This window comes from Eupeodes corollae, chromosome 3, assembly GCF_945859685.1.
Source record: "Eupeodes corollae chromosome 3, idEupCoro1.1, whole genome shotgun sequence".
Classification (NCBI taxonomy): Eukaryota; Metazoa; Arthropoda; class Insecta; order Diptera; family Syrphidae; genus Eupeodes; species Eupeodes corollae.
In genome coordinates, this window is record NC_079149.1 from 111,806,378 (window position 1) to 111,833,050 (window position 26,673).

Sequence of the window (26,673 nt, forward strand, 5' to 3'; positions counted from 1 at the left end):
ACTCCAAAAACCAAAACAAATACATTTTAAAAATTCAAATAGACCAAACTTAACAGATGTACAAAAGTATGCACGAGTAAATAGTAAGTCAAATGCCCTAAAGTCCAAGGGCTATTGACATACTTGTATCTATTTACTTAATATTTAAATAACTTCACAAAAAGGTCCGTTGAACAAAAAAAAATGTAAACACAAATAAAATGTTTTCGTTGTTTTTTAAATATTTCTTATTTGTTGTTGTTTCATTTAAGTTAAAAAGAGAATAATATAATAATAATTATTATTATAAACAAAAACATGATTTTATAGCAAAGCAAAAGCTTATGTTATTTTGTTGATATTGTTGTTTTGATCAAAAATTCGTGACATTAATATTTAAATTTAGCTCACACTTTATATGTATGTATGCATTTCGTACACTATTTAATATAAATAGTCAACCCTTTTTGAGTAACCATACTTGAATATTTTATAGTTTTTATTGTTGATATTTTTTCGTTTCTGGTTTTGTTTTGATGGTTTGTTTGTTTGTTTTGCGTACATTTTAACTTCCGAGTATCTGATTTGCATAATTTTAGGTTTTTGTTGTTCTTGTATATATTTTTTGACATTTCAAACCATATAAAAAAACATACAAAATGGACACTTTTCAATATATTTAGAAATTAATGTATTGCAAAGCGTGTTTAGATTTTTGAATATTTTAAGTCATTGACGTGAGCAACAATCAAAATTTGAATACTTTTAAATTTTTGATTGTATATAAATGAGAGAAAACAAACACGTTAACTATATTTTTTGAAGGCTCCCAAAGTCATATTTCTACTCGAAGAAATAAAAAGTATGAAATATCACTCAAATAGTTGTATATTGAAAATAAAAACCTCATTTATTTCTTTTTAAAGTAAACATCTATTTAAAAATGTATCCAAAAGTAAATTTGTTTGTCTGTACCTTGAACTGTCTCATTTGTGCCGGCAATCAGATGTTTACTGTGTCGTGTGTACCTACCTACTACCTTTACCTACTTATAAAATCTGCCGGTTTTTCCCATCCACCGCCATTTCGTATCGGAAAAATAAACAAACATACTACAAAAAAAAATAAAAATGGAAGATAAATTTATTATTTGCTCAAGTGAAAATCATTGACATAAAATGTATCTGCAGATACATCAAAATGTATCTAGAGGATGCGCGGAGAGGGAGACTTAGGCCATATACAACATAACTACATTAAGTGCACAAAGACGACGTTGGTGATGATTAAAATAATGGACGGACAAAAACACTTAACACACTCTTGAGAAAAAAAAATGATCCAACATTTGACGATGCCTTGTGTTTGTTCTAGGCGCCCTCTGATGGATGGAACCTGGAACACAGTTTGCAAACAAAAAGAAGTACAAAATAATAAGACCGAGATATTAAAAAGCGAAAAAAATTAAACAAGTTTTTTTTTTAAATCAAACAAACCTTCGTGTTGTTTGAAGGAAGAAGAGAAAAGAGGCAAAGAAAATATACACGCAACAAGTGTGCGCTCAGAATTTTCCTCCTCATCCGGTTTAAATTCAATAAAATTATATGGGCCTCTCACTTTACCTCTATACTATATATAATCTCATAGTATAGAGTGCTATCAGGTTTCTTCATACAGAGTATCTATAAGATAGATATACCGTCATCGTTTTCAACATCGTCGTAGTTGTAGTCGTCGGTCGTCTTTAGAGTCTCCGTCATCGTCAGGCTTTCAGGCTCTGCTCTGGGAATATATTTATTATGCTTCTTCTTCTTCTTTTTTCTTTTTGAATAGTGGTATATTTTGCTTTGTTAGACCGGAAAACTGAAACGGATATCTTGTTGCATGAAAAGATATGTAGCTATAGATAGATAGATACAAAAGTTAATATCTAGGTAGGAGAGAAGAGAAATGAAATTGATGAAATTTTTCTTCTTTTATTTTTAGTTGTTTGTTATATGCCAACGATATGAAAGAAATAGGCGCGCAACTTTGGCACACATATGTGTCTATATATGTAAATTGTAGGTATAGACGAATTTAGGTCAAATCAAAACTAGTTTTTGAAAACTTTTTGATTTTTTGAAATTTTTAGTCTTCTTTGGTGTGTTGAAATATTACTTAGCAACAAAGTTGCAGATAATAAAAAAGACAAACACGAAATTAACGTATTTTTTTGTTTTGTTTATTAAATAAAACAAAAGAATTGATAAATGTATTAAGATTTGTAAACTACTAATCATCACTTTCATATGCATCATAAATAAAAAAAAAACTGTATAGGTTAGGAATATCAATAGAAAAATTAAAAGAAAACCTGTTAACCATGTCTCATGATGTTGACTGCTTTTATGGTTGTGTCTATACAATAATTAATTAATAAAGTCATATGCTAATATTGAAATTTAAATTCTTGTTTTTTTTTGTTTTGTTTTATGGATTGTTTTTGTTTATGAATAAAATTAAGATGATGCGCGAAGCGGATCTAGTTTTAAGATTAGAAATATGTTTTGTTTTACTTTAGGAGCACGAAGGCGTCAAACAGTAAACAAATTGATATTGTTTCGTTGGAAAAAATTGTTAAATTTTATTCAAAAAACTGTGAAAGTATTTTTTTATTTAACGTCTTTTAATGAAAAACGTCTTTTTATCGTTAGTTAGGAGTTAAAAGTTCTTAGTCCGTTGGCCTGTTACTCCAAGTGGCCCGTAAGTCAAGCTGAAACTTTATCGGAAAGACCGATTTACTTCATAATCGGAGTTGTGCTCATCGTAAACTAATTCCAATTTTTCCTAAAAGAATAATTATTCAAAAATTTAAAATAAAAATGTGATTAAACAAAGAAATAGCATTTAAAATTTGAAGGAAAATGTGTGATTTGTTTAATTTCTTATTTTTGGGAAAATTCCTTATGTTCTATTGATAAGTGACAAATATTCAATGGACTGCAGTTCTTAAAAATATTTATGTTTTAACATATTTCGAAATCTACAAACCGATTAACTATTTTTCCACATCCCTAAACTGATAAAAGGAGTTATTGTTTTCAATACTACATTCTAATAGAAGAGTTAAATGCAACAAGTGAGGGTTTTCGAAAGTAAAATACTTACTTAAGGTGGCGCTACAGTCCGGGGCGGACCTGGGCCACAACTAACACGCGTCTCCAGCCAGGTCGGTCCCTATATAGCTGTCTCCAGTTTCGCACGCCAAGTTGGTTGAGGTCTTCACGCAACTGAGTGGCGGGCTTTCCCTACTGCGTCTTCCCTCGGGATTGGATTCGAAGACCGGGCTCAAGCGTTGATCTCCATTTGCTCTACATGGCCTAGCCATCAAAGCCGTTGGACTTTCATTCTGTTAACTAGGTCAGTGTCGCTGTACAGCCCTAACAGTTCGTCGTTATATCTTCTCCATTCTCCATTTATGCATACGGGACCGAAATTCACCCAAAGAATTTTTCTTTCGAAGCATTCAGAGACGCTCTCATATTTCTTTGACAGGGTCCAGGCTTCAGTGCCATAAATGAGAACCGGGATGATGAGTGTATTATAGATGGTGATTTTATTTTTTTGACAGGGTCCAGGCCTCAGCGCCATAAATGAGAACCGGGATGATGAGTGTATTATAGATGGTGATTTTAGATGCTCGGTTCCTAGGTAGACAAAGTCCTCAACTACCTCAAAGTTATAGCTGTCCATGGTGACGTTTTGTCCAATGTCCATTTTTGATAACAGCTTATACTTATATCAAACCTTTTTTGACATCAAATGCATCAGTTAGATCTTTTCCGACTTTAATAGAGCGGTGTTCATTCTCCATCGTCGTTCTGCACAAACGGATAAATTTGGCAGGGATGCCAAAACTAGACATTGCCCTATAGATGCTGTCATTAGCGGCCTTAAAATCGATAAAGAGATGGTGGGTTCCTGAGTTTTTTCCAATGTATGCCCTAGTTCGAATATTTGGGCTATAGTGGCCTTTCCTGGTCTGAAGCCACACTGATAAGTACCTATTAGGTTGTTGACGACAGCTTCAGATGTTCACATAATATGGCATAGAGGATCTTATATGCAATGTTAAGGAGACTTCAGTTAAGATATAGCTATCTTCACTTCGTCGAGGTCGGGTAGGCGGAATTATTTATCTGCGTCGCCTAGGTTGATTGGTTCTGGCTCCCTTACAGCGGAATTCGGTTCGTCATCGCCGTTATATATATATTCGAAAGTAAAATAAGTTAGAGAAAACAAATTTAGTTAATTGGAATCCTAGTAAGGATTTTATATCCTTTTTTTACTGTTCGAGATCGTTCTGTTATTGATGCCCAAAAGGTTTTTTTTTTTTATTTTAATTACTTGTGGTTGACATTTGCCAATGTTTTTAAGCTCATAACAGTTTTTGTTCGCTCTCATAATCAATAGATGGCAACACCAATATCCCTATTTAAAAAGGAAGTCTTCTATCTTAAAAGGTTTTATTTATAGAAGACTTATTTAGTGGATAATTTTTCAAGGGGAAACATTTCTAACTGATTTTTTCAACTGAATACACGACCATATAAAATGAAGTAGGAAAAAGCATAAGCATGTAGTTTAAACATTTTATGTGTAACTTCGTCTGATCTAATTGTGACTTAAAAAAAACGAATGCTCCAATTTTTAGCTTTTAAATATTTCAGAAATTTATCCAATTCCAGTTTATTTAGTTGTTTTTTTAAGATAACAAAATATGCTATTATGTCCCACTGTCTTTATATTTAATTATTTATTTATATTGTGGGTGTTTAATTGTATCCAAAACTTATACGAATATGAGGTTTGAGATATAATTCAACTTTCTTATGTTTATATTTTTTTTAAAACAAAACGGCTTTAAACAATACTTATTTGTTTAAAACCACAATAAGCCTATTAAATGCTTATTTAACAAGTTTATATTATTTGTTAAAATTGTTTGCATTTTTCTGTATATCGATAATTCAATATATAGATTTAAAAAATGAACTTTGTACCCACGTTAATAAATGTATTTATTTCATTTGAAGAAAACATTCGTTAAATAAAAAAAAGATTACCTTTTCATAAAGCTCTTTGTAATAAATTAATGTATGTATATATTTTAGCACATTACACCAACAATGTATAATGTTTAATTATATGGTTCACGTCAAACGTCATGTAAGTGTTGATAAACCATTTTATTTTTGTTGCTATATTATTATCTTCTTATTCATAATATTAATGTACTGTAAACTTTTGATTGATGGCTTACGAACGTAAAATGTACAGATCCATAAACACTAAACAAATATGTACTACGTTTTGTTACGCGTATCTTATACCTATACGCAACCATGCGAATGTTTTACCATTTAAACATCAACATTAAAAAATGTATTTAAAAAAAAACTACCGTGTAGTTACTACCTGTTGTCGTATGTAACTATTTTTATAACTTACGAATTAATAAAGTTATGTAAAATATAGTTAAGTTTATCTTTAACAACAATTTTAACTTCGTTACTATGATAATAAATGGAAAGCTTGTTTAAACAATTAAGTAAATAAATAATGTGTGATGTCTAAAGGCACACAAACCTACTAATCAAATTATACCCATACAAACGAGTATTTGATTAATGGTTTTGAAGTTTTTACCTTTTGTTTGTTAAATTTAACAAAAAAAAACAACTTTCAACTTATAGTCGATTTAAAATAAAGTGAATTCAAATGAAGCTACAACCAATTTATTTAAAAGAAACAAATGTTTCATTTTTTAATGCTTTCAATAATTTTTGGAAAAAGCTTTTATCTTTTGTTTTTTTAAATCTTTGATCTATTAATTTAATATTTTTCGGCGCCACTTCCTGGTGAAAATGTGAAAATAGATAATTGCTATTTTATTTTACCAACCTGCATCTCCTAATGAATGCAGTGATTTATTTAACCAAATCTATTTTCATAAATCATAAGAAAAACACATTGTCATAAAATTTTAAAATGTATTTTGATATTTTCGAAATAAGAAAAAATGTTTTAAAAGCATCTTTTTGAAGCGATTTCAAACTATTTCAACATTTTCTAAAAAACATCTTGATGGCATAAAATTTGATAAAAATCAAAGGTTTCTTCTTTCCTACAAAAAATACAGACGCATGACAAAAAATACAGAGGAGTGTCTTTTTTGTTGTTGAATAAATTCACTTCTTTGATGATGATTTATTGCTTCACGTGTAAAATGGATTTTATAGGAGTGTTAAAATAAAAATCTTAAAAGATATTCATTTTTGAAGAGATTGTGTACGAGTATATAATTGCATGGAAGTAAAACTAAAGTGATTTAATTCACTTTAGAGAGGAGTTCTCACTTTGAACAAATATCTTTTTCTTTTCAAAAGACATTACAAAAAAAAACTAAAACATTTAAAATTCGCAACATTGACATACTTTTTATTTAACTCGATGATAAATTGGTTAAGACACGCACTTTACATTAAGGTTGATGAAGTAGTTAAGAGTGGTATACCTATTAACTTAATTGGTTTAATGGTTTTTGAAGTTTTAATACTTGGACTTCTGCAATTATATTTTATTGAATAGCCCCAGTTTTGTTGATTACTCGTATTATTAGATGCGGAAAAAAGAAATTAAGTACAAAATATGGACATTTTAAAGCAATTTGTCGTTTGTAATTTTAGATTATTCAGCGAAAAAATACATGAATTTCAGTTATTTACAAAAACTGATCAGTTTATCATCAAGTCTCTTAATCTTTTTGAAACATTGATTAAAAATATGAAGTATTATACACAAATTAAGAAAACTGTGTTTTTAGTGAAAATGGAAGTATCGAGATTAAATAAAAAATGGCTCACTTTATGAGTGTATTTTGTGTTCTTAAAATTCAAATGTAAATAAATAGGGAAAGTAAGCAAACTGTTTTTGTCCAAACGATCCATTTTTGAAAAATACGGAAAGATCAGTTTTTTTATTTAACTCATATCGCTAAAGAAAACATTTTCATTTCGAAATGAGATAAATCTAAGAAAAATACTTATCGTTTACTTTTTGTTTCCAAAAATTTTATCGTCTTAACTAAAGAAACCATCTGAATATTTGAAATATTTAAATTTGAACAACAACTTATGGCAAAGAATGTTTCAAAAGTGTCAAAGTAGTCATCAAGCTTTTGTTGGTATTGAGTCTTTATAATGTTTATTTTAATTGAAAAGTGTGTTTGCTCCTTAAGCTTCTCAACCAAGGTTCGAAAAATATTGTACGGTTCTATTAAACGATCGATTTCATTACTTTTCAATACTTTTCAAAACCACTTCAAGTCAAATTAAAGCAGCTGGCATATAACACATCAGTCAATTAATTATTCTGTCGATTGTCATAATTCATTTCTTATGTTTTTATATGTTTTATGCTTTTTAATAAAATAAATCTACAATTACTCTCAAAATTGAGCGTACACCACCAAAAAAAAACGGTTTTGCTGTTTTAAATTATTTAAATGTTATGTTTTAGGCATTTTGTTTTCAATTTTCTTTTATTTAATATTTTATGTTAAATAAACAAGAGGAAAATTAATTATTAAAAAATAATAAAAATTAAAAAAATTATTTGTTGAGGTGCAGTTTAGCGAACTCAAGCCGTTTTCGCTTATTAATTTTGGAAATAAGAGGTTTTTTTCGAGCAACATTGCCGTTAAAATCATTCTTCCGAAGATCTCGATGAACAGTTTTGGTTGAAACTGGTCTTTCAATAAGTGTCGCCATTGCGGTCATCAAGTTTGGTACACTGGTTTTAAGGTTTACCTCGAATTTTCTTAAAATTATTCGTTCGTCTTGCTGAGAAAAACATGTTTTTCGTCCTCTTCCAGGTTTGTTTGTTTGATTTTTAAATCAACAATGTTTTACTTTAAATGTTACACAGAAGTCTTTTAGAGTGTTGCCAGATCATTTCTTTTAAGTGAAACTACTATTGTTTTAAAAGAATTTCCTTTTTTCGAATTGATTTCGATAAAAGTGAATTTACGAACTACAATTTGTATATTTTAAATCGATTTCAATTTTATTTAGAGTCAAAGTGAAATGTAGAATCTAGCTGTATGTTTCACAAATAAATTAAAATAATATTTTAATTAATTTTGAATTTAGTAAAAATAAAAACTTAAATGTCTGTTAACAAAATTTTCACTTTTGTAATTGATTCTAGGCTCTAAAATAGTTAAATAGAATTTTTTTTGGATTTTTGTGTCTCCTTTCTTTTTTAATATTTGTTAAACCAAATTAAGTGTTTTTATCAGTATTGTAAAATTTTAATCATTTTATCTTCATCTTGCTTACAAATGTATTTTCTTTTTTTAATTACAGTGCATCTGGTACAAGTGCAGTTGCTATCGACAACAAAATCGAACAAGCTATGGTAAGTCTAAACAAAATCTAAATTATATATAAATGGATTTTTATATCTTCTATAAAACATCATTCATTATCATCATCATCATAATATTTTATTGACACTAAGATTCAAAAGAAAACAAAGAAAAGTTGAGTAGTGTGTTCATTTCAACACTAAAAAACCCATTAAACCAAAAGGAAAAACTATTAATAATATTATGGTCCATCTATCAATATAAAGTTAACAATATCAACAAATTGCACTCTAAAAACATAACAAAAAAAAACGCAAACCATTATTACAACTCTCTTCCATATGACAGCTTAAAAACTATTAATCTACAATCAAAATGCTATTTTATTTTATTATGTATACAGTAGTTCGAATAGTTTCCATCTAAAGAAAACCATTTATGTGCCGTATTTATATATCTTTATAAATAAAATAAAATACAAAAAATTGAAACATGTTTTCCGCATGCATATAACATAGATATATTTTATTTTATATTTATGCTAACTATCTATATTTGTCTACTAATGGCACAGAAACTGCTGCCGCCGCGCTGCATTGAATTAAAAAACCAACCAACAACTTTAACCAAAACCAAAAAAAAAAACAAAAACGAAAACATCGACATATTAACCAAAAGTCCACTTCAATTTAACTTCCGTCAATTGAAATCAAAAATAATATTTTATCCCTAGCTTTCTGGTTTTGGCTTCAATTCGAAGCGGCTTGGATTTGGTATTCGATTCGATTTAATTTGACTTCTGCAGAGTCTCACTCTCTCTCGCTCTATCTTTCTTTAAGCTTCTTTTTATTGCCATCAGAGGCGACGACGATGACGACGACTACGACGACCACACGATGCAACGTTTGATTTATTATTATCGCTCCTTTTTATACAGAAAAAGCGACTTACAAATTGGAAGCTAAGTGAACTGCAGCACATGTTAGCACGCATATACATTACATATGCATGCATCTACTGCATGCAGCAGAATATGCTGTAATAATTTTCCTCCTCGCAATTGTTGTTGTTGGCGCAGAAAACTCATTTGAACCGCAACAACAATTTGTTGAATAGGCCGAACGCGACGCAAAAATAAAACCGAGACAATCGAAATAACTAATCAACGGTTTTAAGTGTTTTCTAGAAGAAAAACCTATATCTTATAGTCCGCGTTTTTCTTTTTAAATTAATCAAACTTAATGGACACCCGTACCGCATTATATCATTGCAACATCAGCAAATGGTCATTTTGAATACGTCGCTTGCGTCGCCGGGTCGTACATACTTATAGCTCATTTTATTTCGAGAGAATAACAAATTACCCAGAATGCGTTAATTCAATAAATGCCACGCAAATAAATTGGCGCAATTGAATAGCGCACATCATTGACGGACATCTCGTTGTTGCCGTCTTCGTTGTCGCTGCCTACCGTTGCCTTAGCTGTTGTCGTAGTCTAAAGTTGTGGTTGCGTGATGGCCGCCATCATTGCACATCAGCCATAGTGCAGCTTCTATAAAGCACGCACGCATTCGATCTAAAAATAGAGAGCGCCCACTGCCAATTTGTTATTGAAGAAGTGATCCCTAATTGTGTCTTATTTGTTGTTGTTGTTGTCTACAGATGCAGTTGTAGTTGCAGTTGCAGCGGCTCCGGGTCATTGTTGTTTTCAGGATGCTGTTGCATCTAGAACTTTCGATCTATATGAAATCGCAAAGGAGAAATCTGAGATAGCATACTTTTTTTCAAGTCCACTCGGGCGTATACGTAACCTTTTTTTGTCTTTTGTGTCTGCTTCTTGTTGCAATCTTATTCTTCTGTTCATTGAGCATCTTATACCTTTCTATCTAGATCTACCTATTGGATTGGTAGAAAATCGGCTTAACGGATGTAGCTATACGTTACGTTAATATATACAGTCTTGGTCTTTATTTAGTTTTTGAAACCATCGCAGTTTTTATTTTCATTTTGTTTCTAGCTGCTGACTGACACTTGGATCACATCACATCCTTGTTTGTTTATTTATTGTGACTTTATCCATAAAGAGCGCGTCCTCATCCGGAATGAATTTTCGCACATGCCTTCACCTTCTGCATGAACTAGTTAATTCTTGGTGAAATAAATGAAACCAAAATAATAAAAAGAAAAATAAACGAATATGAAAACAAAATCTTGATTTTCTGAAATGTCCGGTTTCTTTGTCGAAAGAAAGGAAAAAAGATTGATAACACACACCACACAGCACTTTGTCTATAAAAGCAGGCTATAAGCGTTCATCAGAGAGGTTTTTGTGGTGAAGGTTGAAGTGCAGTCAGTGAGCTTGTAATAATAAACAATGATGACAGCAGCGGGCTTTATTTAGGTATACTACTATAGTAGCTTATCCGCCGGATGATCATTCAAAATATTTTTTATTTTTTTAATATAAAGAAATCGATAGACGCATACGCACATGCGCTTGTCTACTGCTACTGTGACATACTATTTATATTTTTATTCGAGGTCAGTGAAACGAGATTAATAATAATGGGCTTAAAACAAAAAGAAAAATTGTAAGAAAAAAAACACAGATTATAGATGATTTCGCCATAAGGAGCATATTTTTTGTAATCGTTATTAATTTTAATAGATTTTCTTTTTATGATGATTAACATGGAGTTCCTGATTCTATATTTATCAAATAGGTTTTGAGATTATGATTATTATTAATAATAATAAAACGAGATGTTTTTGATTAAAAAAATAACTTGAGGAATTTTTTTTAAAGTTAGATTATATTTTAAATTAGGTGCATGAAAATAGTTGATTATTCAAATTAGAGTATAGTTAGGATGGTTGAGTTAATCATTTAAACAGTCCAGATGAATCCTTCAAAATCGCATCAAACGATTTTTTAAAACCCAATATAATTGTAACTTAGTGAAAATTTGATGAGACATTTATTCTTTCATAGAATTCAGATTTGCACATTCGAAAGGAATATCTTTCAGCTGTTTAATTTGATTTTCTCCATAAAAATTTTGATAATATTTTAAAATGAAATTTCCTTTAACCCGATTTGTTTAAAAATTGATAGAAGAATTAGATAACTATACAACGCAACTGTTTTACAATTTATTTCGTGTGAAATTTATCAAGAATAAAAAAAGCCTTACTTGGCTTTCAGTTGTTTCTGAAACTTACTCGTCGTTTTGAGTTGAAATAGAAGATACAATTTAAGTTGATTAAAATTAGTAATAAACTTCTGTTTGTTTTCGATTTTTCATTTGAAGTCAATTTGAGAAGTTCCTGAAAGATTTTAATCCATTGAATTTGGGAATACATCAAAAAAGATCACTCCTTTTTCAATGCGAAATGAGCCTCAAAGCGTTACTGCGTGTCTAGCTAGAAGTCTTGGGTAGTTCTTGCCTAGTTTTTTTTGTTACTATTTTTTGCGAGAAATTGAAAAATTCTCCAAGAGTAATTCTTGTCATGAAAAGTGTTTACTCTAATAGCCGGTCGGATTTGGAATTAAAATGTAGGTCCCCTCCATCACTGACATGAAGGAGGATTTGGGAGTTGTAGGTCACTCAGCCCTACTTTTCAACTGTTGCGTCACATAATTTATGATAATTTATTTAATGTCTCAAACGGAAATGAACAGCCAAAAAATACAACTAAAAAAATGAATATCAAGAAATTTAGCCTTGACTTTTGAAAGGCCTAATATTTTTTGTTGTCCATTGATCAGACAAACCTTTTTTGTAGGCTGTTAAATGAGTGATCAATTTAAAAACGTAACATAAACATAAAACTTTACTTCAGTTAAAATGTTCACAAAATTAAAACCGGGTGTGCCCAGTCAGTATACATTTTTTGAAAATAAATGTATCCTCTGTTTTTTTTTTCAGTACGAAAATCTTTTAATTTGCTTAAAAATCGATCGAGTAAGCTTAAGATTTTTTGAATTTTTGAGGTTCTATAGATTTTTACTTCGGTCGACATTTATTATTGTATACATGATGTTCGGATCTTCGATTTTAAACATAATCCAGACTCATATTCGAATTTATTTGTATTTAGTTTTGCCTTTTTAACATTTTTTAAACCAATTACCTACATTTTATGGAAGAATTATCTGGACAACTAAACATTGATTAACTTAAGTTAAAACCTTAACTTCACTAATATTTTCAAATATGACGTCAGAACAATTTATCTTCTATTCTGACAAAAAATAAATATAAACAAATTATCTATATAAGTGTTCCTACTTATCAATTTATATAATTAATAAAAAAAATACTTGATTTAAATGTGGGTTGCGTATATCGAAATCACCACAAAGATATACTATCTAAAACGTATTGACGCAATAAAAGTTAAAAATCATTAAACAGGTTAATTGCATTCACGTTCTACGTCAGTGCATTGCGACGAGCTATTAAACAAAAATAAAAAAGAAGAAAGAATAAAAAAAAAACAATCTTTTTTAAAGCTTTATTCATGTTTTTGATTTCAAAACACGAATTTATGTACAATGATTACATGCAGTTTTTTTTATGTTTTAGAGTCTTATATTGGTAACTTATAGTATAGGTAATAGGTCAATTTTAGAAATTGAAAATTACTAATGATAAATTTGTTTAAATTTTACCTTAAAGGCATTATTTTGGATAGCACGTTTTTTTTTAATTCTGGGCTTTGTGGGGAGTTACATAAAAGTTGAAAACCTTGAAATTAAAATTAGTTGCCATTAAAGTTGTATCAAATGGTACTAGATACTGCCTGTCTGTATTTTAAACTTTGTTTGATTGATTTTAGCTTTAAACTTTTGCGCCCACAGTAATTTATGTACATGCAACCAAAAGATGAATGAAAGAGAGGTAAAACTCACTAATAGTTAAAAAACAGTTTTAACAGAAATTAGTTTGGGGCTAAGTTATAGTGTTTAAATGTGGTTTTAAAGTCGATTTTTTGATTTAAAGCAATTATGCTTGGATTTCTTCTCGTTCCATATTTCTTTCTTCTAACATTTCGATCTGGAATGCGGCTTATGTGAAAATTCTCTTCAGTTCGTAAGTTCTTTTACCATGAGCATGGAATACGAACAGCATTGTTGGAACACATAACACCCCAATCAGATCGAAAACCTCAACAAATCAAGAATTTTGAAAATTAAAAAGTAAGGTACCTAGTATTCTTCCTTGAGGTATACACTTCAGAGTTATTTACTTTAATGTTATAATTACTGTTAGCTTGTTTGTAATGAATTCTTCTAGAACTTAGGTTAAGTTCGACGTCTATTTTAGTCTTCTATATTTTTGGCATGCCAGGCCTCCATGATTCTGCTTTCAGGATTTAATATTTGTAAATTTGATAAGTCTTTGAGGTTTAGTCCTTTTTTGATTTACTTTTCTCTTCATTATACGAGAAAATAAATTTACAAACTTTTGAATAATTCACACTTCATTTGTTGCTCTAAAAATAGATCGAAACAGATATAAATCCTGAAAAGATGAATTTTAATTCGATTGAATAACTTTGTATATAGATAAAGATTCCTTTTATCTTGCCGTGTATCTAACGTCAAATGAAATAAATCTAATTAGGTACCTCTACATAAACCTAACCTATCAATTCTATGTGAACAACCTCGAAAGTATTAAAAAATAAAGAAAAGAAAAAAAAACTCGTACGTTGTTTAATTTTACATTTTTATTGTTGCTTAGGTAAAAGTACTTAAGAGGAATTAAGTTACACGAGCGTATCTATTTTTTTCTTGTCTTTCTTTTTTTTTTTTAAATATTTTCTATTATTTTATATAGATAATTATCAAGGTAATCTTTTGCATTGAATTGAAATTATTTTGCGTGTGGGTAAGAAACTAACCACACCAAGCTTTGAAAAAAGAAATAGCAGAAAGAAAATACGACATTCTGTTTTTACGGCCCGAAAAAACCGCAACATAACATCATCGACACACCCACAATAGTATCTTACAAACGTTATAAAATGTAAGACGTCCCGTTGTTGGCGTTTGTAGTCGCGTCGGAGACGACACGATTAAGAAAAAAAAAACTTTCTCTTCGTAAATGCAAATGTGCGTAACCTTGCGTCTTGCCTCCCACACGCAATTTACATACACGACACGGTGAGGCCAGCGGCGGCGGCAACAACGACTTCAACGGAGATAACAACGACAACAACCAATGATACGATATTCAACATAAACCACAACATGGCTTATTTTTAGTTTTAATCTCATGAGGTTGACAATATTAAAACATGTTGTTTCCACCTCAATTGATTTGTATACATTGCAATTTATAGTTTGAGAGCTAAGGTTGTAATTTTTTATCGATATTAAATAAACTAACGCAACGTCTCAAAATTCAAGAACCTTATAGAAGTTTGGCAGTTTCATGAGCCTTTTAAGACTAAGTGTTTATCTTCTTCGAAAACTAAATGGTTTTTCAATTGACAGTTGACATATTTCACTGCGAACGCACCCCTGAACCAAAAATAAATGTTTATTTTTATCACGTTGTAAGGTTTAGTGCCGAAAAATGTTTTATTTGATGTTATTATCCAAGACTTCTTCAAAAAGCAGAAAACTAGTTATTGATATTCATGAACCATCACTTGATCTAAAAAAATATATTTATTTTTGTGGTTTTCACCCAGGTGGTGTCGTTAGACCGTTTCTTTTTTTTTGATAAACATGACTGTCATTGGAGATATCTGCAGAGGCATGTTTTATCATTTCCAACACAAATTCTCAAACTATTGATATTTATTGTGGGAGTATTCAAAACGCGATTTAGGCAATGAAAAGCTAGGTTATTTATGTAGAGCCTTGAAATACGATTTTATAGTCATGTGGTCTATTTTTCAAGCAAAACAAGATATCTTAACATAAAATATTTTTTTTTGTCAAATTTGTATATGTTTGTGTTTTTTTTTCAATATTTTTTTTCTATCTAAGCACTGAGACTGTCAATCGTTTAATTAAAATAAAAAGTTTTTTTATTTTTAACAAAGTAATTTAATTTGATTGACATTTGGCAAACGAAGAAAATAATTACTGAAAAAGCTCGGTGGCTTGAGAACACTGTTTTTTGTTATTTTACTAGGTTCATTTTTGGCAAGCTTACCATTTTTTTGTCACTAACTAAATGTTTTAAATAAAATAATAAATATTTATTGGTGTAAGAGAATTTGAAAACTTAGACTTTTAGATCCCATTTTTTAGAATGTATCGATTTCATTTGACAACAAAATCACTGATGTATTGTATTGAATTCGACCTTGTCCTACTCAAGTAGTATAAAAAAACTTCCGTTCCTTCCAATTTTGTTTGTGTTAACTTAGGAATCCTGAGTTTGGTCCATTTCAAAAAATAATAAATGCCCTTTCAAAGGGATTGCTAACTTTTACATTATATATTAGTTAAATTGTTGAAACCGCATCTGTCAAATCTGAAAATCTCAATTCCCAAACAAAATTGTGTTTGGTGTAGATCTTGAGTCCTTAAAAATCAAATATTTTGGTATATTTCAGCACTAAACAATTTGTAGACTTTTTTCGTAAGGCTAAAATCGACATTTTACGAGACAAAATCTTGTGATTTTTGAGACAGTTTTATGCTTCATTATATTGTTAACAAAACTGTGTCGAAAATGGTTCATGTTTTTAGCAATAAATGTTAGTTTTCGACCTCATTTCTTATTGGCACACCTAAAACTATACCCTATTTAAGTTTGTGCTAATTTAGTGCTCTCATCCCGACTTGGTTAAAAAATCCCTTCCCCCTCAAACTTGTGGTGTTCCCAGCTTGACGTCAAGCTGGAATAATCAGACCTTGTACCATTTTAAAAACTATTAAATGCTCTCCCAATAGGGATTTCCTAACATTCCTAACTTTGTCAGCTTAAAGCAGTCATATTGAAGCCGCATCTGTCAAACTGGCTGTCACTTATTGTTTCTGTTTTTCCAAAATGTAACCATAGACAATTCAAAATCGTCCTACCTAATTCTCAGTCGATTGGCTCAGATATGGATTTGCTAAATCTTACAAAAACATAGCTGCTTTTCCTAAGAATATGCAAAGAAAAATTTAAGGCCCATCGATTTTGCCTCACTCAGCCTTCCGTAGCTTACCACTTCGGACATTTTACATTGTGACTTGGGCCTTTACCTTACAAACTGAATTCATAAGGTGGGTTGAAGGTAAACGTCCAAAGAAAACGACTTGTGTCTTTTTTTATCAAAAAATTATCTTCAGTGATAAGTTCCTTTTCTGGATTAATCCAAAAACCTCTAATAAATCCCGATACAAATTATTGTTTGCAGTGTCTAACTTTTTTCAAAGATGTTTTTTCGAGAGGCTATGAGACAAAATCTTGTGGCTTTTGAAATAGTTACATTTTCGAAACTAAAACTGCGTCGAAAATGGTTCATGTTTTTAACAAAAAATTCTAGTTTTCGACCTCATTTCTTATTGGCACACCTAAAACTATGCCCTATTTTATTTTATTTCTATTGAAAATAATAATCTTTAACAAAAATGTATACATATCAATAACAGACGTCAAATTCTCTGGAATCAAGAACTGATCCCCTTTTTCGAGAACTAACAAACATAAACATTGTCTAAAAATAAATTCGATAAATCAAACATTTTTATCTAGATGCAATATTTTGTATAAAACTATAAGTCGTATTGCATCTCCCCTAATACCAACTGTATGTTGGTTTATATGCGGTTGGTTAGCTTTTGTTAATTATAATAATTATTGTCTGATAGGATGATGTTATATGGCGAACGGTGGTGTTTTATGAGGCCGCTCTCATCCGTCATTAGCCCATAAAGTTTCGCGCTCTTTTTGACCTGAAAATTATTATCATTAACTGAACAAATAATCCATTACATCGTATTTATACATCCGGCTGTGTGTTTTTTCTATTTCGTGTATAGTATGTAGACAAAACCAGGATAAACTGGTATGTGAAGAAAGAATAAACAAAATCCAAAGAAAAACACACATAAAAACAAAAAAGAAAGTAAAACAAATTAAAACTAGGTCCGTATTTAAAAGCTACATACAAGTTGAAATTGTAAACAAATATAAAAAGACTCACTGTACACAACATTTTCATGCTTTCAATTGGCTAAATAGTATAGGCAGGTATGTATATATTTTTTTGTTTTTTGATATAAAACTGCAGAGAGGTAAATTTGGACTTAAGTAGGTCATCAAGCGTTTTGTACCTATGCACAATAAACATGCACATAAATAAATACGACTACTATAGCATTTCATTTTAAAAAACGTACATTGCTGCCATTCACTTGTCACACAATTTTGCTTACAGGCATTGCTTGTAAAATAAAAACAAGGAGAAAAATAAGCCTGGCATAAAATAAAAACACACAATGTGAGTCTATTATAAATTTTATGTGTGACTTTTTATGAGAGAAGCTTAAGAGGGCTATTAAGCGATGGGCTTGTCAAATGTGTCCATTATTTTGTTACGTTTCGCTGTGCATATATGAATAGCATAACGTCCTTGGATATTGTTTTTGTTGTAGTTGTTGTTGTTGGATTTTATGTCTAACTTTGTGAATTTATTTATGAGAATGGACTTTTTGGTTTAAATAGGTTTATGATATGAGAAGAATTTTGAACAGATATTTTAAGCATGAAATTTTTGTATATATTTCGAACAAAAAGGAACTGAAACAATAACTGTGTGTCTTGCATATTTATGGATACATATTTGGTTTCCTTTAATGAAATAAAATATTAAATAAGTTTTGATAAAATAAAATTTAAAAACTTTATGAAAACTTGTAACACTTGTATTGGAAAAAATGTTGTCGAAACTTTTAGAAATTTGCCAAAAAGATGACAATCACACTGTGCCTCTACCTACCTTTGTAATTGCACTAAACATAAAAAAAATCCAATTTAAAAAATATAAAACGCAGTCTCATTTCAAAAAACTAAAAGCTTTATGGTTTGTTTTGAAAAACTAAAACTTTGGAAAAGAAATGGTATCTACTTAAACTATAAGTTTTAAATTTCAATATGTTCTACTAAATTTGAAGGTTTATTAGTGCAAAAGCTAATTCATTTGACTTCCTACTCAAAACCATATTCCTGAGCTCGAAAAATGTATGTTACGAAGTGGTCTTGGAATTTTATGTCAAATTCTAATTAGAAAACCACTTTCTTCTTCTTGCATGTAGACTTCGTAAATTCCTCGCAACTAGCAGCGGCCTTGACAAAAACTTTTCAATGGTATTGCCTGGGGCTGGTCACAATACAGTCGAAACCAATTATCATCACGTCACGGGCACCACATCGTGTTAACAAAACATATCCTTTTTTTTCAAACAAAACAAAACGCTTGCCCTGTGGAGTAAGCACAAACAAAAATTTGGTTAAATGCCAAAATGACAACAAATCAACTGTCAACATGTTTCTGATGAATTGTCTATGTCTTTTTCACGTAACACAAAACTATGTCTATGTCAAAGAACGAAACAATTACAACCAATATAAACCGAGCAGCAGCAACAACAGGACATTGACATATTCTTTCTATCAACAGTGTCTTTAAATCAATCAGACCTTTGTCATTTTGACCTAAATAACTTAATTTGTCAATCTAATCTTGGCCCATTACAAAAAATTCAAATGCAAATGCATCGAAGTCGAAAAATTAAAAAGCTAATTGATCTACAGAGAGTATTATTTTTGTATAGGGGTAAAAAGTGGAAACTAAACCATTCGTCGATATTCTGTATAAATATGGTATAATTTCCTTCAAGTATGGTTCAACAATCTCCAAATGAAATCAAACATCTACCATACTTCTACAGAACTTAGACCGAATTTAGTAATTTTATTCAACAATCAAATCGCCTTAGTGTCTAAATAGCAAATTAATCAGTACAAGTTTATACTTTTGTTATGATTAACTGAACAAAGTATATTAATTCTGTAAATTCCTGAATATTAAGGTTTGAGACCCAAAGCGTTTTAATGCTTTCCAGTTACAAAATTTAAGTGCCAATGAATGGTTTATGAGCTATGCTAAATTCTGAATGTTTTTAACAAACTATAAACACTTAATATTCCTAACATATAGCTATACCCAGGAAGCTTCCTTTCATTCGATAGAATGGGACACTGTGGCGTATACGTATACTATTTTTTCACTAATGTGTTAAAATTACATTTCCCTATTTGTTAACGTTTTCGGTTTTTAAATGTTTTGTATTTATATAAATAAGTGGATGGTTGATAACTCATAACTACCGGAACCAAAATTAAGGATTCATCAGTTTCACTTTTCTTTTTGTAAAAGAAAGTTTTTTCCTTGTACAAAATTTCATCCAAAAATATGAAAAAAAATTGTTGTCTTAGAATAAAAACAAAAAGTTAGAGCAGATATTTTTTTAACTATCCTTATCACTCAGACAAATTATTATTTGTTCTTCCGCATTAACCTTTGATATTAAAAAAAATAATAATAATAAATATATTCATTGCCAAGCCTAGAAGCAATTTTTTCTAAGGTAGGACAGGCCCAAATGATAATGCGTTAAATAATAACAAAATATTGATCTTAATTTCTGATAAAACAAAAATGTCAAAAAACCCAAAACGTTTTTGTGTTTTTTTTTTTTTTTGTTCTTTTGATTAATTGTTTTTATTGTTGACAAGTATATCAACCATTAGAGTTATTTACTATTTACCTTTTTTTCCTCTAGGAAATATTGTATTCATTATTGTTATTAGATAACTTTTGCTTGTTTTACTACCACCCACCTTAAAAAACAACAACAAACAAAAAAAACATTGTTTACTACGACAATTTTTAGCACATAATAATTAACATTTATCACAACGCCAAATATCGCACATATCTGAAATGTTAGACGCTCATATTTTTTGGCAGACACAACAAAAATTAAAAAAAAAAGTTAAATGTTTTCTTTGGACACACAAAAACAATGCAATGAAATATTTGTGTTGTTCTTGTTGTTGTTATTGTTTTTCTCCCATGAACTGCTTTTTGCAAAATGGTTGATAAGAAATATATAAAATAATAATTAGTTCTACATACAATCTATCTTCTGTCTGGCAAAATCATTTATTGTAAACAAGACTGTACTGATATACATATACATACACATGTACATACATTTGATCATATCACACACAAAGTATGTACATTGTACATTTTTATTAGACTTGATAATTTTGTTTAAATATTTACTTCTTTATCAGTAATTTGCTAACCAAGTGTTTAGTCAATCTTATCGCTTATATGAGCGATTTTTCTTTTTTTAAGTAAAATTTATATATTTTTTATATAAAAACAAGAAAAAAAAAACATTGTATTAAATTATCCTCCGATTAAAAGCCATATCTGAGATTAACATCTACATCAACATCTGCAATATGTTTTGTATACTTGCTGTCTTCATGGACAAACAAAAATAACATAATTTCTTAATCTTAAAAGTGTGATTTGAAAAAAATTAATACGCAATTGAATTTTAGATTAGAAAAAGGGAAGATCAAATTGACACTTTGATAATAGCGTAGAGGTTAATTGATATTTGATTAAAATACAAATCACCGAAATAAAAAAAATATGTTTTTGGTTAAATTTGAAAGGCAGATAATAAAACTATTCACGTGTTTTGCTTTCTCCGAAACCAATCTTCAAACTTATGGATTAGGTTGTAAAAGAATACAATCCTTTGTGAAAATAATCTTTGGTAGAGCCAATCTTAAATGACTATATTACAAGTCTCGAAAGAGCTTTAAAAGAATTTCTTGATTCCAATAAGTTTATTGCTATGAAATCATCAGTGACAAAAAGTTCCTTTGCGGCATTTTAAGTCCCAGTCTCATAATTAAGTCAATGAATGCAATATTTCGAGTTAATTCAGTTGATGGTTCTTAGAGATTGCATTGATTCGTCGAAGCAAATTTGTTTTACCTCTAAATTAGTTTAAACCTTTTTGATATATAATGATAAAGAATGTAAACGACATCAAGAAACTTAAGCCCACAAGTATTTTACAATAAACTAAAGATTACCGAACCATAGATATTTCTTACCATTGTTTTCGCTCAGACCGCAACAAAAACAATCTTTAATCAATCGTTATCATTTTTTAAGCTTTACGTATCGTCTGGGTTGGATATGTTGTCTTTATTGTTTACTAAGATAACATTCTTTTATCTTTTACAATAAAAAGATATAATGTCAAGTTTGACAGGTTTGTGATAAATAAAATGTTTTGTCATTGTCATATAGAACGAAACAAGCAAAATTGCACAAAAATACACAAAATTAACCTTTAAACGGATACGATTACGATAACGATTGAATAAACTTAATAATTTACTGCATATGTACTGTACAAGTACAAAGTAGGTAGTAAATTCCTTCTCAATTTATGACATTAAATTGATATCTCATATCCAATCTATACGCAATAAAATAATATCTGTCATCACCATCATCATCATGATTAAAAGTCAAGGCATGCTGGTGATTTTTAGCTTGATTAGTGGTTGGTTGGTTTGTTGCTTGGTTGATATTTCAGTATTTATGAAAAAATTGCATTTCTTTGATTGTCGGCTTAGACATTCTGACGTGTTTCCCGTTTATAAAAAAATACAATCAATATACACTTGGCTCATTTTCAATAGAAAAATCATGAATTCGAATTTATATTACCTATTGTAAGTTTATACGTTGAACTCATTATAAATAAGTCTAAATGACAAAGTTATAATGACTATACAATTATACATATATTATTATTATTTATAAACATAACTTCATGCTTACGCTCACTCTCATGCTGTCTGTTCAATTTATGTTTTAAGTAATTTTTATTATTATTATCATAGCATATTGCGTATAATAAGAAATTTCCGTTGATGTCATTACAATATTGTGACATTAAGTTTTTGCTTATTATTATTATTGGATTATAGTTACAATGGAAAAATTGTCATTCGTCATTATAATTCAAGAATACATACTTTTTTCGTGACCATTTAAACTAATTATTATTGAATTGAGGTTGATTCATCAATTTGAAACTATTTTTATAGGAAAATGTTAGACAAATGGAATATTTTTTGTTCTAATGTTATGCTGTACGACGATAATGATTGGTAAAATGACATTATTATCGTCATATTCTTGTTTGATGATAAGAGAAGAAAAAAAGACTTACCAAATGTACAGAAAATTGAAACATGACAATAATACAAAAAAAATGAATACAAACAAAATGTTAAATATTTTGGTTTTATTGCTTTTGAATACTTTTGAAAAGCTGTGTTTTCTTTTTAATAAAAGTTGGTATAATATTATTCTATTTTACAAAAATGATTCCCTTTTCAGAAAACAATAAAAGAGAAAATAAAATTTAACTTTCTAAACGTTTTCAATTGAAACAATCTCCGGATTAGAAAATCAAATTAAATGAAAGCATATTAAACCAAAATTTTAATACTCTAACTTGTTTGTAAAACTTGGACCTTTTTCGACATACACTTTTCAAATTTGCAAAAAAAATAATATCCTGGAAAGTAAAGTGCAAAGTGCTTTACAAAATTTGCAAAGTGAAAAGACTTTTTACTTTTCAGTTTCTTAGACTTTATTTGAAAAGTGAAAAGCAAAACGTTTCACCAATTTAAAATACAACTTTAAAATGAAATCGTATTTTGAAAAGTTGCAAAGTAAAGTCTTAGATTGTGTTTTTTAAGATCAAATTTGCATTAATCAAAATTGGTGAATCAATGTCTATCATGGTACCGACAATAAATCCTCCTTGAGTAAAAAATTGCGAAGCTATGTTCATTCCATGCTCAAATGGTTTATTTTATTTATTGTAGTTGATTTCCAATTTTACACACCATAAATTTGATGGTACCTTCCGATAATCGAAATCTTTAATTTTGTCGATAAATCATTTCCGATACCGAAGTTAATTCTTAGTTTTAGACTTTGGTCCCTATTTTTAACTTCTTCATTCTATTACAGCTTTTCAAAAAAAAACGATTTTTGCTATAAACTATCAAATTTCGATAGATTAAACAACCTTTACAAAATCAGACATTTTTGAAATTGAGACCAATTAACGATTTAACCCTAAAATTCAAAGTTATTTGGTAAATTCGTCAAAATAAAAATAACAACAGCATTGTGTTATTCTTCTTTTTTTAAAACGTTTCATATATTTTTAACTTCCCATAGGAAGTTATTGTAATGGATCCGATTTTTCAAATTGAAAATTTTGACATTTCTCGACGTTTCAAGGTACCTAGAGTCGAAATAAAAGATTTTAAGAAAGATGTCTGTTCGTGCGTGTTTAATCGACAGTATTTTTACAAAAGAAAATTTAACAAAAGATGGTAAAAAATTATTTTCGACACAAATATCTGTTCAAAAATTCAAGTTAATGACGTCCAACTAATTTTAACTTGTAAGAAATATTTCAACAATCGGTAATCGAATTGACAGTTTTTTTTACAAAAAAAAACCCTAACCCCTAAACAAAAATATTAACAAAAGTTTTTAAAAACTGATTTTAGACTCCAACGTCTTTTCAAAACATTGAGATATTGGCTTTAAACTACTTTTTGATTTTAAAAAATGCTGTTGTCAAAATTAAAAAAAAAAACTAAAACTTAGTAAAAATTAACTTTCGTCTCAAATAGCTTTTCAAAAATTAAAAATATTTCAAACTCTTTTTTGTTTCCAAGAAAGTATAGGTTTCGATATTCAGTAATTTTTTTTAATAAAAATCCAACGTCCGCTTTTTCATTAAAAAATAAAATGTACAAAAAATAGTACGCAAATTTTTTTAAAATTCCAACTGACAACTTTTTTAACTCAGCACGAAAACCTACAAACTTTTAAACAATACAAATCAACAGACTGGATAGAAAGTTATCAGTGTGGGTCGCATCCCAGCCTCTTTTTTGCATTAGTTTTTAACAGTTTTTCAAAACAAACAAAAGAAATTCTATATACAAAGTTCACTGATTGGTGATACAAAAATAAACCTTAAATACTTTGCAAAATAACAAACCTTTTCCATTTTCAAAATAGATTTTGTATTTTGAAAAAAGAAAAAACTTTTCAATTCAATAATTTGCAATGTAGAAGTGAAAAGTGTTTATAGGAACAGGGCACAGGTCTGCTATTTTTATATTTAGTCTTTGAGACGAAATCTACCATTCGAGTAAATTTATAATTGTGTATTGTAAAGGCCTTTTTACTATTTTCAAAGCATTAGAATCGTCTATCAATTCCAGTATAAGTCGTGATATACCTAATGGGCCATTAAAGAATACCATCCTCGAAAAATGAAAACAATGATAATTTTGCACTTTTCTTTATAATCTCAAATTTCGACTATTAAATGATAAACTAAAGTTTGAAATAACAAAAACTTCTATTGGACAAATTAATAAAGTTTCCAATTTTGATGATTGGATACTTCCTAACATGCTTTTCATTGCGTAATTTAATAATAAAACTACCATCCCGTAGTAAAACCATTTGAAATCAAATATTAAGAAAACCTTTGTTCAATTTATATTTCAATATTGTGCACTGTTTGTAAAAAACTGGTCCTGGAGCCACGCCAAAAAACTTGCTTCCACTATATTTAAACCAGAAATTCCAAATCAGTTACACTTTCTTATTAATGACATACATGTGACGAATTTTTGACAAATTAATAGCATTTTTATTTGTCAATTGCAAAAAGCTGAAAAAGAATTGTCAGAAAAATAATTATTACATAATAACGATAATTTTCAACACACAAACCACTTTGATGTTTAATTTATGAAGTTAATGGCATTCATTTAAAACCATAATTCAATAAATGACACCCTGTTAAGTAAAAAAAAACCTGTTATAATACACCAGCCTGCCAATGCGTCAAACTAAAAATTGATTCTTTTTTTATTTCGGAGTTCAAAATGGCCGATCATCCATTTTGTTTGAAATGAAAGTAAAAGTTCTTTATCGAAACCTTTCAAACTTGCAAATCATTCAAATAGATGTTCCTTCTTTATAAAAATGAATGATTCCATCATCACTCATAATGGCATCATATTAATTTTTTTCCAGGAGTAACCTTGAATTATCATTATTATTTTGAATTCAACATTTCAACAACAAAAAAAAAGATTATTTCATACCGACTCCGAGGCTGTGGTCCAAAGTCGATTGATGATAACTTTTAACCTTTTTTTGAAAAGGTGTTATGGTTGTGTATTGTATTTTTGCATACGATCATCATCATAACATTCAAAAAAATATTATTTGTATATAAAAGACATTTAAACATATCTCAAAACTTGTTTCATTTTTATTTTGTTTGTTTTGTAAACGAACTACATCATAACGAAAAGAAAGAAAAATAAAAGTCCAGTTTTGTATCTTTTTCATATATTTTATCAGATGGATTTTAATGTCATAAGTAGAGTTTTGTATTCCTTATCGATATTTTTTTTTTTTTATTGGAAACCAGTCTCCCTGTCTTTATGATTTAGTATAAATTTGTATACATGGAACTTGTTATTTTTTGTTGTTTGTTTAAAAAAAGAGAAGTACATAAATTATTCCCCCAGCACGTGCTTACTTTTCAAAAAAAAATATATATACAAAATAAGTAAACTTAAGCGCCATCTCCATGACCAGTCTGGCAATCATATACACAAACTTGATTTGAAATAAATATTAAAATGCCATATAACCAAAATTTACCAGATTAACAGGTTAGTTTAGTCTTCTTTTTTATTTACTTTTTTTTGAAGATATGACGTCCATATTTTCAAGTTTCGAATAAATATACAAGACAGGTATGTGTAAGCTTATTGAGTGCACTTTTTGTTGTTTGCAGGTAAAAATTATCTAATGTCTTTTTTTTTATCTGACACAAAACTGTCAAGTGCACCATTAAAAAAAAACACACAAACGATTTAAAATTGGATTAAACAAACAAAAAGCAATAATTACTTTTGTTGTTATTGTTTTTTCCACAAACAAAACCTCCCTTTTATAGAAAATAGGTTAAGCTCACAATTGATAAATAAATAAAAATGTTATCATTTTTATAAGAAATATTGTTTTAAATATTCTGAAGGCATTTCGGGATAGACTTAGACGATAAGAATGTCAAACTTGTTTTGTT

General features: G+C 29.2%; 1 protein-coding gene across 10 annotated transcripts in view; it reads left to right on the forward strand.

Moving 5' to 3' along the window:
- LOC129948770 (protein bunched, class 2/F/G isoform) overlaps positions 1-26,673 on the forward strand; it is a 236,594-nt gene that overhangs the window by 172,449 nt on the left and 37,472 nt on the right. For 8 of the 10 annotated variants that reach the window (XM_056059783.1, XM_056059776.1, XM_056059778.1 and 5 more), the window contains one exon: positions 8,391-8,442. In XM_056059783.1, coding sequence (XP_055915758.1) covers positions 8,391-8,442 — 52 coding nt within the window. Of the gene's footprint in view, positions 1-8,390; positions 8,444-18,855; positions 19,056-26,673 lie in introns of those variants that run through there. The other 2 variants (XM_056059782.1, XM_056059786.1) reach the window with 1 other exon arrangement.